We start from the raw sequence: 16,646 nt of genomic DNA on the forward strand, positions 1-16,646 counted from the left end.
TCTGCTGATATATGACCCAAACACTTGCAATAGTCAGAGTTGGGCCAGGCTGAAATCAGGATCCTGGGTTGTAGTATAGGTCTCCCAAGGGTCCAGCAACGTGAGCTGCTACCTGCTGCCTCTTAGGCTACATACCAGCAGAAAGCTGGGACTGAGAGCAGAGCGGAAGCCAGGCACTCTGAGATGCAATGCAGGCCATCAGAGAGACATCTTCACTGCTGTGTATGCACAGTGTGGGCCCACATTGCAAAATAAATTTAAAAACAATTTTAGCAGCAAAATAAACTCATCAATAATTTCATTTCCGCCAACACTTTGAAGCTTTCCATGTACTCCCTGTAAAAGGGCAATGTGTAAGAATTCTTTAGAAAAATTTAAAAATAGATTTATTTCATTTGTTTGAAAGGCAGAGAAGTAATTCCACTGGAGGAGCTGATGACAGAACAGCGGATCTCAGATCAGACCCAGGTGCTGCTGCTGCTGCTTCCAGGTCCCCCGCATGGAAGCAGGTGCTGCATGGGGGCAACAAGGGTTCAAACGTAGCCACTGCTCCCTGTGCTTCTCACAGGCCCCGTGTTCCTTCTGGAAAGCAACCCAGGCTGTGTATCCAGGCAGGCTTAACCTTAACCACAAACGGCTCTGCTGAAACAGGAGACAATCGATTCGGTCGCTGTTCTTCAGGCGTGACATTTAAGGTGAATTTTACAAAACCCTTGGAATGATCAGAAAGTTTAAGGCTTCGAGTGGGAAGACCTGGCTGTCTTTGTGCCTGCCCAACCCAAGGGGTGTGTGTGTGTCTGTGTGTGTGTGTGTTTTCTCTTGCACTCTCTGGTTTGAACGGGGTAAAGCTCTGGCCTCGATATAAAGATGTCATGATGGAAACAAGTGCTTAGAGAAGAAAGGTGGACTAGTAATGGTCTAGGGGTGCAGGATGCAGGTCTGAAGGGACTGAGAAGGGCACACTCACAGAATAATGCCTGTGCCCTCCCCGGGGTGGGGGTGCTGGCATGGCTCTAAGATTGCCCACTCAGGGAGTTCCATCAATGTCCTCTGACTAAATCACACCGCAAGCGAGTTGACCTTTTCCATACCGGAATCTTCCCATCCTCTATAAAATTAAAATCCTTTTAGCTAAGGAGACTGCTGCGCTTAATTACATTACAAATGCCAAGTCCTGGTGCCTTCCTCCCAGGCACGTTTCATATGCCATGGCCTCTGGCGTCTCGTCTCCTGCCTGATGGGAGGCTCTTCCAGGCGGCGGCAGGAGGCTTGGGAGCCTGGGCTCCTGTTATGGGTGTCACTGAGACAGATGGGGCGCGGGACGGGTTGGCTGAATGTACTGGTCGTGACTGACTCTCAAGTGCAAAATACAGGCAGGAGACGGTGCAGCCTGCAGGGTGCAGCTGGCGTCGCTGGCAGTGGGGTGAGGGGCGCTCTCTGGCTTCTCCATGCAGCAGGTTGGTGGGAATGAGGCGCTTCATTCTCCAGCCAAGGACTGCACCACTCAGCCTCGCTCGGGACTTCTGCACCGAGCGAGGCCTTCACAAAACACTTGCTCCCTCTCCATTCTCTCTTCCCCTGCCAAGAACTCCCCTGTCACTAATTATGACACCAGCCAGCCATCTACAGCTCATGGCTTTGCACTAATGACATCCATTTGCAGGCTTTGCATTTTTATCAAGTGCTGTTGCTCACTGACACACATTCTTACAGGTTTTTTTTTTTTTTAATCAGTTTGCCAATCACACCTTAACAGTGTGGCTGTTGAGGTCATGGCTGTTGTGCGTTTGCTAAATGTCAGGGGGAGTGGGTGCAGTCGCACAGCCACCAGTCTAAGTCTGTAACTGACCAAGCCCAAGCTGGCCTGGATGACATTGTTAAAATGCCTGCTATTCCCTTTCCATTCACCCGCAGCCCATAGGCACACAGGGGTCCTGCTTAGGTCAGACACAGAGGTTGGGAAGCTGACCGATTTAAATTCCTCTGCTGGCAGACTCCTTGCCCTTCCAGCAAAAAGAAAGAAAAAACTTGCAGGCAGCCCACCCAGGGAATGCTATTTATAATTCAGCTGGACTCATTCAGCACTTGTTTGAGCACCCACTGGATTTAGCTGTTGTGTTTACTGAACCACTAAGAGTATTTATAATACAAAAAGATGGATTTACTAAGAAAAAGACCCACACCAACAAGATGCCATTTTAAAAATTAAATGACAGGATGGCATCTGTTACTTGTTGGATCACTGTCACCAGACTTCCATCAAATCTAAATTACTCGGGCGCTAATTATCTGGTCGTCTTCCACCAGTGGCCTCTCGGCAAATTCCACTGCCTCTTTACACTCTGAATGAGACGTGAAGGGGGTACGGGGCCCCTGCATTCTCCTCTGACAGAATGCTGTTGCTGGGTGAGCTGGAGGAGCGGTGGAGGACGGTGGATGAATTCCATCCCATGGAACTTACTCTGGGCCATCAGCCATGGGCCTTTTTCTGCCTTACAGCAGCTGATTGTAAATTATCTTTGGCATCCTAGCTCTGGCCCCTTCGCCCTACTGCATGTAGTCAGGGCTCAGAATACACCAACTGAGGCTGGCAGGCATGGCACAGCAATTCAGGAGGGTTGCTTCGTGTTCTTGCATAAAGGAAGCACCCACACCCACTCCGGCAGTTTAACTTGCAGCATCTTCCCACCACTTCCTTAGCACAGCGGTTGTGTGACTCTCCTAGTTGTTACTGTTAAGGATTTCAAATCCACAAGGACACATGGCCACTGGAAAGCAGCTCTCTCTCCATACGATGGGTAAGAGCGCTTTCCACATTGTATTTTCTCTATATCCATACAAGGAGAAACAACTTTATTATAGTTATTGGACAGAAAAAAAATTATGTAGATTGCTAATGGGGGGGGACACAAAAGGTAACAGGCACTTCACTGAAACAGCTGGCAACACAAGGATGTCAGCCCCACCCCCAGCACACTCTGAAACCTGTCTGTCTGTGAATGGCCAACCGCAGATAAGAGCATACCCCTGGAGCTGTTGCTGCTTTCCACTTAGCTCTCTGGTCCATACGCTGGAAAACATCTTGCATGCTGTTTTATTCTGCATAGATGTACTTTGGTCTGCCTTTTGATATATCATGTTCTGGGAATTTTTATACCAATCTGCTATAACCTCATAAGGCCACCGCCCAACCAATCTGCTGAAGCCTCATGGTGCTGTACCTGACACCTCCACCCACCAATCCCTCACGATCCTTGCCCTGATCCCCACCCACCTACCAATCCCCTGCAGCTCCCTCCATCCACCAACCCCTCTTGGCCACCCTCCCATCCACGTCCTCTTCCTTCCTCAGGGCCCTCCTTTTTCCTCCTGTGGCTTCCCCACCCAGCCACTCCCACAGTCATTCCCTTGTCCTCCTTTGTCTTGCCTCTTACCGTTCCCTGCAGCCTCTCCCTACCACCATGGCAGGAATTATCTGCCTTTCTGGTCTCTCTCCTCCACCCCTGCTCCCGTTCCTTACCCTGCTGCAATAAAGGACCTCCTTGCTGCATCTAGTATTGTGGCTTTAATGGCTGCAAACTTGTGCTGAAAGGAGGACCTAACTCTGAGTGAGAGCTGACACAAGGATGACACAGAAGCACACCTGGGGTGCTTGCCCTTGCCAGGGCAGTCTGCAGGTGCTGATGGCAGACGGGTGGATGGAGGGAGGAACTGTGAGGTACTGCACTTGGGGGAGCCCAGGAAGGGAAGTGAGGAAACAGGAGGACGTTGGAATGACAGTGAATACTCCTGCAAGGCTTTCACCTCTGCTGTCATCAGAGAGACGGGGGGCATGGCAGAGCACAGCTATCACAGAAGTCTTCCCACGAGTATCATGACCAAAACCACGCATGGGCATTTCACACTGTTTTGTACTCAACTAAAACACCTGCTAATTCCAAGTTCCCATAAACTGATTTACACACTCTCGGATAAGAAAGCTGGAACTGGAGAGCTTTAAAACCATTGTATCATCTAGCTTTTCCAGTGGTCAGTGTTTAGGGGTGTGGCTCCTGGGCAGTGGCCAGGCTATAGGCCACCAGAGGTGGAAACGCTCCCCCCCACAGCACTTCCCACAGGATGCTCTCTGGACAGCTTGAGTTGAAACAGCAGCCAATCTGAACTCTAGCAATCCCACCTTTTGCCATCCTCATTGCTCCTTGACCGCTTCTGCTCACCCACCCCCAAACTCTAATCATTTGAGCCTCAGCTTATCACCCTTTTCCAGCATTCCATGGTGGTGTTGTATACAGCTTCTTTTCTGGTTCCTCCTGCAGGCTTCCTCATTGGGACTGGGTCAAAGGTGACTCCCATGGAAGAACCACATTGTTATACGAGATCTCATTTTGAAGGTAAAAACCTTTCAGGAGGTAATCACTGCTATTCTCCACTTATTATGATACAAAAAGCCACAAAGGCTTCTCTTTTGGGCAGTGGAAGGCTGCCAAGCAGCCCAAACCAAGAATCCAAGATTCATTGAGGCTCTTTGCATTCAGGTTATGAGCTTTCTTTTTCTACTTTAAAAGAATCAGTGTATTTAAAAATCAGAAAGACAGATGGAGAGAGATCTTTCATCTGCTGGTTCACTCCCCTAATCTACACAACAGTCAGGGCTGAATCATGAGTCAGGAACTCTATCTGGTCTCCTGGGTGGGCGACAGGAATTACAGTACTTGAGCCATTACCTGCTGTCAACTGGGGCATGCATTAGCTGGAAGCTCAACTGGATTGAAAGCGGAGTAGCTGCGACAAACCAGGAACCCTCATACAAGATGTGGGGTCCCAAGCAGTGATCTCTTGTGTGAAAGGCCTATCACTGCCCCCGTCCAATATTATCAGCTTCCCAACATCCCAAATGCCAAACCCATTAGCACTTGCCATTCTGTCTGTTCACAACCCCCAGCAGGAACCACGGAATGCATTTCCCAGCTAAGGCTCCCATTTCCTTGGAGAGGGACATTTAAATGACCCAGTTCCATGACAGAAAATGGCCATGCCAGCCATCAGATATACAGATGGTGCTCCTACCTACAGCAGCTGTGTTTTCTCTTGCCCCTCACAATTGGAAGAAAGAACCTGAACTTACATATCATCGAAGATGAGCTTCTGCCTCTTGCATTCTCTGTGGCCGTTAGATCCTGGGGACCAAGGCTCCGTCTGCGGCCGTGCCTTGTTGTGGAGGAGGATGTTTTCAGAGCTGTGAGCTGCTTTCTGAACAAAAATAACACATGCCTTTGAGAAACTGGTCATCTGGCTGCAAAAGCAGCCCATTAAATGGCATAGCTTTTGTTCTATAGAGGATCCCTGTATTAGAATTAATGGTGAATTTGGTTTCATTCAAAGAAATCCTCATGCAGGTTGAGTCCTGCTTCTCCTAAATGCTCAAGACTAGGGGTATTTCAGATTTTGGATTCTTCTGGGTTACAGACCACTTGGATACACAGGACCAGACAACTGGGGAATGGGACCCAGGTCAAGACATGACATTCATCCACTGTTCAGAAATACCTATAGTCACAGCCTAAAATCAAGCTTATACAATAATTCTAGCACATGTTCATTTTGACTGGGACCTACCACATGTGGTTAGAAGTGGAATTTTCCACCTGGGGGGCCCTAGGTTCCTAAGGAAGAAATTTTGGATTCTCAGATGTTCAGCTTGCACCTGTATCTCCAAGGTATAATCTGAGGCATCTTGTGCTATCCACCAAACAACACTTGAGAGGAAGGCTCCCTAGCCTGGCTCTCACAGATCAGACACACCCAGCAACTGGCTCAACACCAAACAGTCCCACTGATGAAGACATGAGGGCAGGCACGTGGCCTCCCCGCCCCCCCTGGCTCTGAGAGTTTTAGATATCACAGGTCCAGGGTAAATCTGAATGTCTGACACCTGCTCTGGGCCAGCAGCAGTTCTTCCCGAAGAACCTGCACATGCTCTCTCCTCTGCCTGTGACTGTTTTGCCTAAACCATTCTGCATTACTGCTATTTACCTTTTTTAGCGTTGACACCAGGAGTCAGCAGTCCCTGGTGGATGGCTCAAACTTGGGACCTTTTTAATTTTTATTGGAAATAACACACACCTATCTAGCTCTAATCCTGAGGATAAAAATAATGACTACTGAATGTGGGTTTAGAAGGTTAACTTCCTGAAGATTTGGTAAGGTTTAGGCTCTCATAGGCGTGCCCACTCAGTTTTTCACCTGTTTAATTCATTAGGTGATATGTGAAATTCTGCTTCTTCTCACATCTTTATAAACTCCTACAAATACACATGACTTTCAAAACTTCAATACCACCACCACCAATCTGTGAATTCCTGCCAGGAACTTATTGAAATGCCCTGTGGCATTCCGCCCCCCCCCCCCCCCGGCCTCCCAGAGCCCCTGGCTGGTTTGGGTGGTCTGACTCCCATCTGAGGTCCCACATAGGGCCTCCACAGGCTGCCTCACCCCTCATCTCATAAACACTGAAAATGAAGAACTCCCTCCTCCAAGAGGGTGGGCAATCAAAGCCCCTTCTGCCTCCAAAGTCTTTTGGAAAAGACCAGAGAGCTAAGCGACACCATCCCAGGGCAAAGCATTCCGAACAAATCAACTCTCTACTAGGAAAACTCCCTTAGCCCAGGACAGAGACAAATCAGGCACTGAGACTGCACACCCAAATCTACAGGACACCTGCCCTGCCCTTGTGGCACCCTCACCGCTACTGCTCTTTTTCCAGGTGTCTGACTGGCAGGGTGACTGCAGGCCTCCTCTGGGGAGCAGCAGGGGTTCACCTGCCTCTTGCCTTATCTGCCCTGTGATCTGGGGCCCAGTCACTTCCTCTCCCTGAGCCTGAGTCTGTACCTGCCAAATGGTGACGAGAAGCTGTGTCCTGAAGTGCCCTAGCCTGCTGGCACCTGTGCAACTTTCCCTGTGTTTGTTCTTCTCCACCACCATGCTGGCCCTCGACAGGGGCAGTGGCAGCATGCCTGGCCTGTCTGCAGCAGTACAGTGCACATACTTCCATCTGAACCCTCCGACTTCCCTACTCCTTTCCAAACCAGGTAAAGACTAAGGGAGCATATGCAACTGGCTAGTGACAGACTAAGGGAGCGTGTGCAATTTCCTCTGGATCCTGACCGGGACAGATACAAACCGTGAGGTCTGCGGCATGCGACTGGAGCTGGCTGTCAGCCTTGGGCTTCTTGTTGGAAGAGGTGGACGTGAGCATGCTGTTGCCATGTGGGCGGCCGGAGGAGGTCAAGTCCTCACTGGTATATTTGTGTTTTGATGCATCGGAGACAGGTGAGATGGGCGACCGGAGCATTTTCTCATTTTTATGAATTGGTATGGCCAAGCTGAAAAAGGAAATGACAGTGAAGGAATGTCACACAGTTGGTAGAGCTGAAGGTTGCGTTTTATAGGATTCAGATTTCCCACCGCAGACCTGCCAGCAGGGAGATGTCTCTTGGGAATTACTGTACCAGGAAACAAGCTTTATGGCATTGAGACAGTAACAAATAATCAGCAAATATCACTCACTGCTTTCTTGGTTCCTCCCATCAGGATGAAGAGTAATTTTGGAGTTAGTGCCAGAGCAAATGATGAAGGATCAAAATATCTTTCATTTTGTGAGCTTTTCATCCCCAAGACCTCAAAATGCCCAACACGCAGCTTCTCTCCTAACAAATGTTCCAGCAGTGATTAGGAAAGTCAAGCCCCAGTGATAAACAGGTCGTCTGTCTCTAAAGGGAGCTCCTCCAGCTTCCGAGCTCCAGCTCTCAACGACAGAGTCACAGAAAGACCTGCAAAGCTTGAAGCCAACTGTCATCTGCTGAGTGTCTGATTTAACCAGCCGCTGATCAGAATGAGCAGAGAACACAAAAGCGGCCAATAAAACAATGTCTGGTGCCTGCTCCTTATGATATCTTCAAAACTACAGTTTGTGCTCGAATGGCATGTTCCCCTAAACAAAGCATCAAAGAGGAAGCCGGTGCAGTGTGAGCCTGTGTGATGTGCACGTTGCATCGCTAAGGCCTCTTCATTAGGTTTCTTTGAGAATGAAAAGTATATTTTAAGCTAGCACCTTCCCCCGCATAAACTCAATCAACTGCTATTTTAGGCTCCTTAAAGAGTTCATTGAAGAAGGTAAAGCCATTTAACAAAGATTTTGTTATTGTTTCTAGGGTTCTGATCTCTTAATTGCAGATGGCAACTATCCCAAACAAGTCATTAAAGTCACTTCCAAAAGCAATTTCCCTAGTTGGTGTTCGCAGACAAGAAATTACAGACACAGCACTCCAGAACAAATGACAAAACCAAGGGTTTTGGTAGCAGGGCAAATGGATAGCATGTGGAGACAAATAAAATGTAGATAGAGACAGATAACATGTACAGACAGAATTTCTGGTTCCTAAAGGACCATGTTTAGGTCTAGCAGGTCAGAAAAAAGTAAGAAGCTGTAAGACAGAAAACAATCTGGGTGACACCAAAGTGGTTTGCCGAGTTTTGGAGAAGAAAAGGAGCATGAAAATGGATGTGAATAGCTGAGTGCAATCGTTCCTCGAAATCTAAGTAGGAAAACCAGTCGTGTTTATAAGTCTCCTGTTCTACGTACTCCATGAGTTTTACTGCGTATAGGAAGCTAGATCATGCCATCAAACACCGTTGTGGAGATGTGACTGGGCTTTCCTGATGACTGGTGGGTGTGTGCCTTCAGCTTCCCAAACCAACCCTGCATGGATCTCCTCTGTGGGATGAGCAGCCACCTTGTCTCTGGGAGTGTGTCATTGCAACGGAAGTACCTGGCAGTAGTCATGGCTTTGCTGATGGGGAACAAACAAGCTTGAACACCAAGCATGCTCATATGCACCGAGTTGTGAGGCTCAGCCAGGCAAAGGCTCTTGATCCAGAGCTTTTAACCTGGGATCCAGAGACTTGGATGGAAAACATTCCAACTCATTCTCACCTCTCACTGAGATAGAACATTTCCTTCAGTTAGGAGTGGAGGCAGGAAATCAGAGGAATGGGCAGTATTAGCAATGCCTGTGCTTGTGTCACCAGTAGAAATCACAGCTCTTTTCAAGCTATATTAAGGACATTAGGGACATCATCAAGTATTCATCATTGCTTAGAAATTATAGTGATCACTAGATGGGCTGGAGATGTTGCTATTAAATGCATCAATGCAGCAGCATTTAGGGTGGATACTTCAAAAGGTACAGGGAAAAAACAGAATTAGAGGATAGGAATGTTATATTAGCACCAAAAATTGGAATCCACATATTTTGTTTTGCATTAAAACTAGTCTTTTCGTTCAATTTTCCATACATTTTCAGGAAAGATTTATTTATCTGAAAGGCAGAATGACAGAAAGGAGAGAGAGAGAAACCCTTGCATTTGCCAATTTACTCCCCAAATGGCTGCAGTGGCTGAGGATGGCCCAGCTGAAGCCAGGAGAAAGGAATTCTATCTAGGTGACTGGCAGGGGCGCCAGCACTTGGGCCATCTGCTCCCCACCAGGATGCGTTAGCAGGGAGCTCGGCGTTTAGGTAAGGGATGCGCATGTTCCAAGGAGGAGCTTACCCCGCTGCATCACAACGCTGGTCCCCACAGACTTTTTAAAACCCTCTCATCATGGAACCACCTCTCACATTTAAGGAGTGTTCTGGAGTCAGATGTTCCCACATCAGAGGATGCTGTGACTGTGTGGCCCTCCCACCTGAGCAGACCCATGGTGTGTTTCAGGTGATCCGAACAGTGCAGCAGGCCTGCATGTGTGTGAATCTCACACCTACCCTACGCCTTCTTGGAACCTTTCAGTTCACTCTTTGTGTGTGTGTGCACATGCGTATCCACATTTATGTGCTGCATTGAAACTCATCTTCCCTTGAAAAACTCTACATACACAGGAAGAAGAATCGTGGGTTCAATGCTATGGGATCTGCAAAGGGGAAGAGCTTCTGCGACAGGCGATACGCCATTCACACCCATGAGCCTGCCCGCCAGACTGCCACTTTTTATACAGGGATTCAGTGCACAGGTGTTACCTGCTGGAAGCCCTTCAGCAAGGACTCTGGGTGGCCACTTCCCAATGAAAGCACACACCCTGTCCTGTGCCACTGTCTGAGTCTGTATACAGGAGCTGCAGACTCTACTGCAATGGTGTCTTTCTACAGCCTTAAAAGAAGCTTAAAGTTCTTACATAATTGTCAGCCATCATTAATACTAGCTTGAGGAGGGTCTGGCATTGCAGCACAGTGTTGCTTGCAGTGCTGCCATCCCAAACTGGAGCACTGGCTGTAACCTGGCTTCTCCCCTTCCCATTTAGTAACCTGCTAATGAACCTGGAAAACAGTATGAGCTGGTCCAGGTGCTTGGTTCTGTCCACCCACATTCTCCCACGTGTAAGAGGCTCCCAGGCTCCTCGCATTGGCCTAGCCCATCCCTCACTGCTGTGGCCATTTGGGGGATAAATCAGCAGATGCAAGAGTACTCCCTTTCTTTCCCTCTTATTATTTCACTTTGCCTTTCATATCCATAAAATTAAAAATCTCAAAAACAAAACACAAAAATCCTCTGCTTTGAAAAAAAATCAGTTACTAAGTTTTCAGGGGGCAGGGGTCTCCTTGAAGAATGCTGAATTGTGCACAAGTAAAAATTAGTGTTTGGTTATCAACAAGCACCTCCAAGGGCTGTCTGATCCAGTCATAATTCTAAACCTTAAGTTAAACTCAGGGATGCAAGCCTGGACACCCTGATCAGAGCAGGTACTCAAAACTCCGACACCTTAGGCGTGCAATTGGACTTCTGGGTTAAGACAATGCCTGCGGCCCCCATCAGAGTAGCGGAGTCTGCATTCTGCTCCCATGCCTGCCTGCAGCTTCCTGCCAATGCAAACCCTGGGGGGCAGTGGTGATGCCTCCTGCAACCGGGTTCCTGCCAGCAGTGTGGGAGACCTGGGTTGAGCTCCTGGCTCTCTGCTTCAGCCGTTGTAGCTGTCTGCAAGTGAACCAGTGGATAAGCACTTTCTCTGCCTCTCTGCCTTTTCCTCCCCAACCACGACAGGTGATTTTCAGATCTACAGACCCCTGCTGCTTTTCTATGCCCACCCCTCCACCCCAAGAGAGCACATGTACCTGTTGATGTTCATGGCGCAGTGGTTTGCAGACAGAGCAGCACTGGTGGAGGCACTCAGTCGCGAGGAGCTCTCTTTGTCTCCCTGGGCTCTCTTTGCCTCCCGATAGTCGTCTTCGTTGTCACACTGCACGAGAACGAGCAAGTACCAGTCAGCTCTGGATCCCAGTGGGCCAGCAGGGGCTCCCAGGCACTGACCCCCAGAGACAAAGGCTTCTCTGAGAGTAGCTTGAGCAGCAGTGGCCTGGAGTGGCTTCCCAGCCAGTTTGACACCAACACAGGAGTAACCTGTTGGATCTACAATCGATGACTTACTGAGAGGAAAGCCACACCATCAGGATCAAAAATGGTAAGGCAGCACTTTGGATAACACAGTGTAACTTCAACATGACTGAGCTTGGTATCTCTTGGGCTTAATGCTATGAGGATGGTGATAAGCCAGGACCACCCTGCTTTGAAATACATGTCTTCTGCAGAGGGCAGATGGAGGTTGTCCTCTTAGTTCACAGCTTAAGAATCCTGAATGCACCTGCTTATGGAACAGGACATGGACTGGTTCTTATTGCCATGGACTGTGTTCTACTTTAGTTGCGTGTCAGGGTGCCATGCTAAAGGACCCAGCAAAAGCATCACTGTGGGGAGAGAGAGCAGGAAGCCTGGAAGCAACTGTGATGCTTTTCAGGAGACAAGCATTAGCACCAAAGAAAGCCAAGTGTGACCTTCTCTCTGTGGTTGAGAGTAGACCACACGGCCTTTGTCACAGGGCATCCCTGATGCTCACTCTGGCCCTGCACCCTCCAAGAGGGTCCAATCAAATCTTCAAATCCTCCAGCCTTAACTCTGGGTCTCAAAGAGGCTGAGACCCAGCACCACACACAGCCCCATCTTCCAGGTCCCATCTCCAGCACCCAACACTGGGGTCTTAACGCCAAGAGATACTGAGCAATCAGCACTAGCAAAAAGCTCCTTGTTTGTTTTTCTTATGTCTGTGCCCAGTGATGAGTCACTTTACTTTATGAGTAGAGCTGGGTTGTCAGGCATGCCAGAAGTGAGGTTTCCCAAGTGCAAATACAAACAGACACAAATATAACTACAAAAATATAGAGATTCTATGTGTTTGTTTCTTCCTTAAATGTCTGTGTACATATATGTATTCCCAATCTATTTATAAGCTTTCCAATGTTTATCGCTGTCTGCATATTTCTTATATACACTGATATGTTTCTTTCTATATTTCTTATATATACTTATATTTCTGTATATCTATATAAAGGGGCCCTCAAAAAAATTCATGCAGAATGCATATTAGGAAAAAGGATGGAGCTCAGAATTTTTAGCATGCAAACACAATTATCTTTTAATTCAATCATCCACAAACTTCTTAAAAGTACTCTCATCAATTTCCATCATTGGCTCATCAATCCCAACCTCATCAATCCCAGAGGTAATATTCACACTCACTGCAAATCATTGACTGCTTGATTCAGCAGTAATGGGGCACTGACAGATAATGAGGACAGCCGAGTGTCTGGAGGGAAAGAGCACAAAGGAGGGGTTGGGAGGGAATGAGCTAGCACACGGTGCTAAGCTGCACTGTGCGAACACACAGTGTGAGCCCATCGATGCTGCTGCACACATGTCCAGATTTTACAGAGAGAAGCCCAAATTCTGAGCCAGCAAGGCCACTTCAGAGGTCACCCAGCAGGCTAGGCCTGTGGGCATAACTTTTAGGGTCTCGTGTGAAGTGAGAATGCTGGAAAATGATGTTATGAAGTGCTCCAATGGGACACGTGTTCCTTTCCACGCAGTGGTTCTTATTTGCTGATTTTACACTGTCTCGGGTACCTGGGAGCCAAATATAGCTTACCAAGTGGTGGGGCTGCCCTGGGACCAGCACACACCTCTGGCTCAATGCCCCTGGTTACCCTCTTCCCATTCACAGCACCCACCTGTGGGGCTGGATCTGCGCAACCATGCTGGCATCTTCCCTTCCATGACCTACTCCTGCCCAACCTGCAGGCACCAGGTGACCCTAGCGCACTGTGAAAAAACACTCATTGCAGACACAGCTTGGGGCTGTGTGAGACAGGGTCCCTGAACCCAACCCCTTCTGTGTCTGTACTTAGGCTACAGGCTGTAGGGGTCCCAGCGTTGAGACAGGGTGAGGGAGGCTGCTTGGGGCTCTAGGTGCCAGAAGTAAACAGAACCCATCCTGTGGCACCAGGCAGGAGGAGGGACTCCATGGGCTGTCTCCCTTAGGAAACCCACATTCAAAGAGCAAATGAGTAACTCTGAGGTGGCAGCATCAGTATTCACTTTCAAGGCCACTGTGTCACAGGAAGGCTTAGAGGTGGCTCCTGAAGCTGGCCCTGAAGGAGGTAGAAGGCCAGGAGGGCATCTGAGGGTGGGTCATCCGGGTGGTACAGACATTTCTAGCAATATGTGAGGACTCTGAGGGCCACAGGGGAATAGCCCTTTGCAGGCTCCTGCAGGTTAGTGCTTTTAGGGGCTCATGGGAAGACTGCACATGGATCAAAAGGAGAGGCAAGACGCCACCTTCTGAAAACATTTTTATTTGTTGAACTTTTGTGCAAGGAGTTCAAAGCTTACCTCACAGGGAAATATTCTCTAATGCTATTGAGGCAAGAAGTACCTGCTTTGGGATAAAGTTCCCTGCAGGATGCCCTGTTGTTAAGAGGGAGGAGACTGTATGGCTTCTCTATGCACATGTGCAAAGCAAGCCATCCCTTCATCTCTCCCAGGGAAAGGCAGCAAACCTTGATCCTGTCCTCTCAACCAGGGGATTGAAACAGGTGGGAAACGCATGTGTCCAGTTTTAACACTCCTATTCGCAGACCAGGCTGCACTGAGGAAACTACTGCTGAAAGCACAGGCTGACTTTTGTGTCAGCGTTTGCCATCACACAGCCTGGCTGCCTGCACCTGGCCCTGACCCTGACTCCTACAGCAACGGGCTAGTCGCTTTAGGCTGTCTTAGCTTCAGCTTCCTCACCTTTAAAATGTGTCTGACAGCAGCATCAGGGCACCTCATTCAGAGAAAAAAATGAAACCAAATGAAACAATACATAATTGTTAGCATACATTTTTAAAAATGTAGGTTTTTTTTTTTTATCATGTGTAGCTTCCATGAACTTTCTGAAGACCTTATTTGCCTTGTAAAAGAACTAAAATAATTTAACGCAAAGTGTTTCATAACTGAGCATTCTTCCCGGAGATATATATATGTTAACTGTTGCTGTTTTTTTCAAAGTCTTAAAAAAAATTATTTGAAAGGCCACCCCCCTCGCAGATGCTCATCACCTGCTGATGGGCTCCTCCAGTGCCCAGACTGCTGGGCCTGGGCTGACCTGAAGCCAGCAGCCAGGAACTCAATGTGGGATTCCCACAGAGCAGGCAGAGGACAACTACTTCAGTCATTAACTGCTGCCTCCCAGGGTGCGCAGTGACAGGAAGCTGGAACTGGGAGCAGAGCTGGGGGCTGAATTCCTGGTGTGAGGCATGCAGGCATCCATGGTGCCAGGCGACCACCCCAGCTGCTGCTATTAATGACCAACCTGTAGTGGTTGTCTGCATGAGAACACTGGACCCTGGCTAGCCACCTGTTGTGTTTCTCATCATGGTCCTTTGGAAGACACAGGGCACAGAAAGAGATGCCACAGGTCCTCACTTACTCAAATCCCTTTGAAGTTGACTGAGTGTTTGGCTTCTGCCACACCCCACACCTCTCAGATCTGTCCTGTTTGTCTCTCCTGGTGCCTACTTGAATGCCCCTCTTTCTCAGATTCCTGTCTGCAGTACCAGCAAGTCCTCCCTGATCAGTGCAGCTGGCTCTGATGTATCCGGGATCCATCTTTATCTTCCACCTGGGAGGCCACTCATTTCTTAGGGAGCATGCAGAATCTTCTCATCAGCATTGCCCAGTCCTGTACAGCCAAACACTGGGCTTGTCCAGGTGTCACACCTTCTCAAAGGCCTAACAAGCAGTCTGCGTACACAAACAAGCAGCAGTAACTCCCCAGACACTGACTGTGATATGCAAGGGGGCCGCTTAAATGGCTATAGCTACAAAATAGTAGTAAGTCCTTCTTTATGCATCCTCCCTGACCTATAAAAGTATTGGGCACATATACAGTACTACAGTGTACAACTGTTTAAGTAAAGACTCGTAAGACACACAGCCTATCTGGGCCATACCTGCAGCCCGGGACCCACCTTGCGTTTCCTCTTGGATTTTGGCAGAGTCTTTTCAGGGGGTGTGTCCAATGCTGGCAGCGTGCTCTCTGGGTCCTTGGCTGCAGGGGCATTCAAGATTCCTGGCTCCTGGGGCAGGTGCTCTGGAATCCTGGACAGGAGGGTCAGGTCAATTTTGACCCAGAGAGACCTGACCTCATCAGTATCCTTCAAGGGGGACAGCAGTTCATTGCGGCCAAAGGGGACCAGCGTGTAGAACTGTTCCTCCAGCTCCTTGGCGATGTCACTGGTAGTCCTGGCGTTAATGGAGCCCACAGGGGCCCGGGCTCCACCACCGGCACTGATGCTGTTGGCTGCTTCCTTTAGCCTCTGGTCACTTGCAGAGGAGGATGAGCAGGAAGAAGAAGAGGAAGAGGAGGAAGAGGATGAAGAGGAGGAGGAGGATGAGGAGGAAGTGGAGGAGGAGGAAGAGGAGGAGGAGGAGGTGGCCACAGTCTGCACTTTGGACAGAGGGTACTCCTCCTGCTCTGATTCCAGGTCCGAGTCAGAGGAGGAGGATGAAGAGGACGATTCTGTCTCAATGAACTCCTTGGATTTGGGGATGATCCTGCTCAGCCCCCGCGTGCGCCTCTTCTCGAAGGTCACCGAGGAGCGTGGTTCCTTACGGTGGCCTGTTCTGCTGTTGCCGCAGGGCCTGGCTTTGGTAGACTCTGGGGGCACCACCAAGCTTGTCCCCAGCGAGTCTACAGCTGTGGGCTCCTCGGGGCGGTGGCAGTTTGTGCTCTCTCCAGCTGAGGTCCTCTCTGTGCGCCGTGTGGGTTTCTTGCCCGTGGATCTGCGGGTGGGTGCTGATGTGCCGTCCACTGGGGTGCTGGGAGCTGCTGGCGGTGGGGCAGCTGCAGTCACGGTCACGGCTGCTGCTGCAGCTGCTGGAGGGGACTTCTGTTTGACTCCTTTGTTCCCAGGCGCCTTGTTGGCTGTCCTCGGCCTCTGCTCCTCCTTGCAGGTGCTCTTGATCTCCTTCTCTCTCAGACTGGCTGGGCACACATCTGGGAGCTTCCCACAGTCCTGCACCTCGTCTTTCACCGGGGGGTAGTACTGGCCGCTCTCGGGTCCATGGCTTTCGTTCTGGACCAGTATGGCAGGCTTGTGGGAATTAACTTTGTTGAGCCACTTATCCAGTTGCCACTTGTTAGAGGATGCTGGCTCGGCCTAGAAGCAGAAGAGCAGGGAGGGATGAAACAGTGTGTCATCATGGGCTCACGGAAAAGGGGC

General features: G+C 49.2%; 1 protein-coding gene across 1 annotated transcript in view; it reads right to left on the minus strand.

The window, feature by feature from the left end:
- Positions 1 to 16,646, minus strand: part of AFF3 (AF4/FMR2 family member 3) — a 511,596-nt gene that overhangs the window by 27,371 nt on the left and 467,579 nt on the right. Inside the window, exons 13-17 of the mRNA XM_040993806.1 lie at positions 15,857 to 16,583; positions 15,393 to 15,766; positions 11,163 to 11,287; positions 7,181 to 7,382; positions 5,126 to 5,250 (exon numbers count right to left, since the gene is read on the minus strand). Coding sequence (XP_040849740.1) covers positions 5,126 to 5,250; positions 7,181 to 7,382; positions 11,163 to 11,287; positions 15,393 to 15,766; positions 15,857 to 16,583 — 1,553 coding nt within the window. The remainder of the gene's footprint in view (positions 1 to 5,125; positions 5,251 to 7,180; positions 7,383 to 11,162; positions 11,288 to 15,392; positions 15,767 to 15,856; positions 16,584 to 16,646) is intronic.

This window comes from Ochotona curzoniae, unplaced genomic scaffold (assembly GCF_017591425.1).
Source record: "Ochotona curzoniae isolate NIBS_2020 unplaced genomic scaffold, NIBS_Ocur_1.0 contig_883, whole genome shotgun sequence".
NCBI lineage: Eukaryota > Metazoa > Chordata > Mammalia > Lagomorpha > Ochotonidae > Ochotona > Ochotona curzoniae.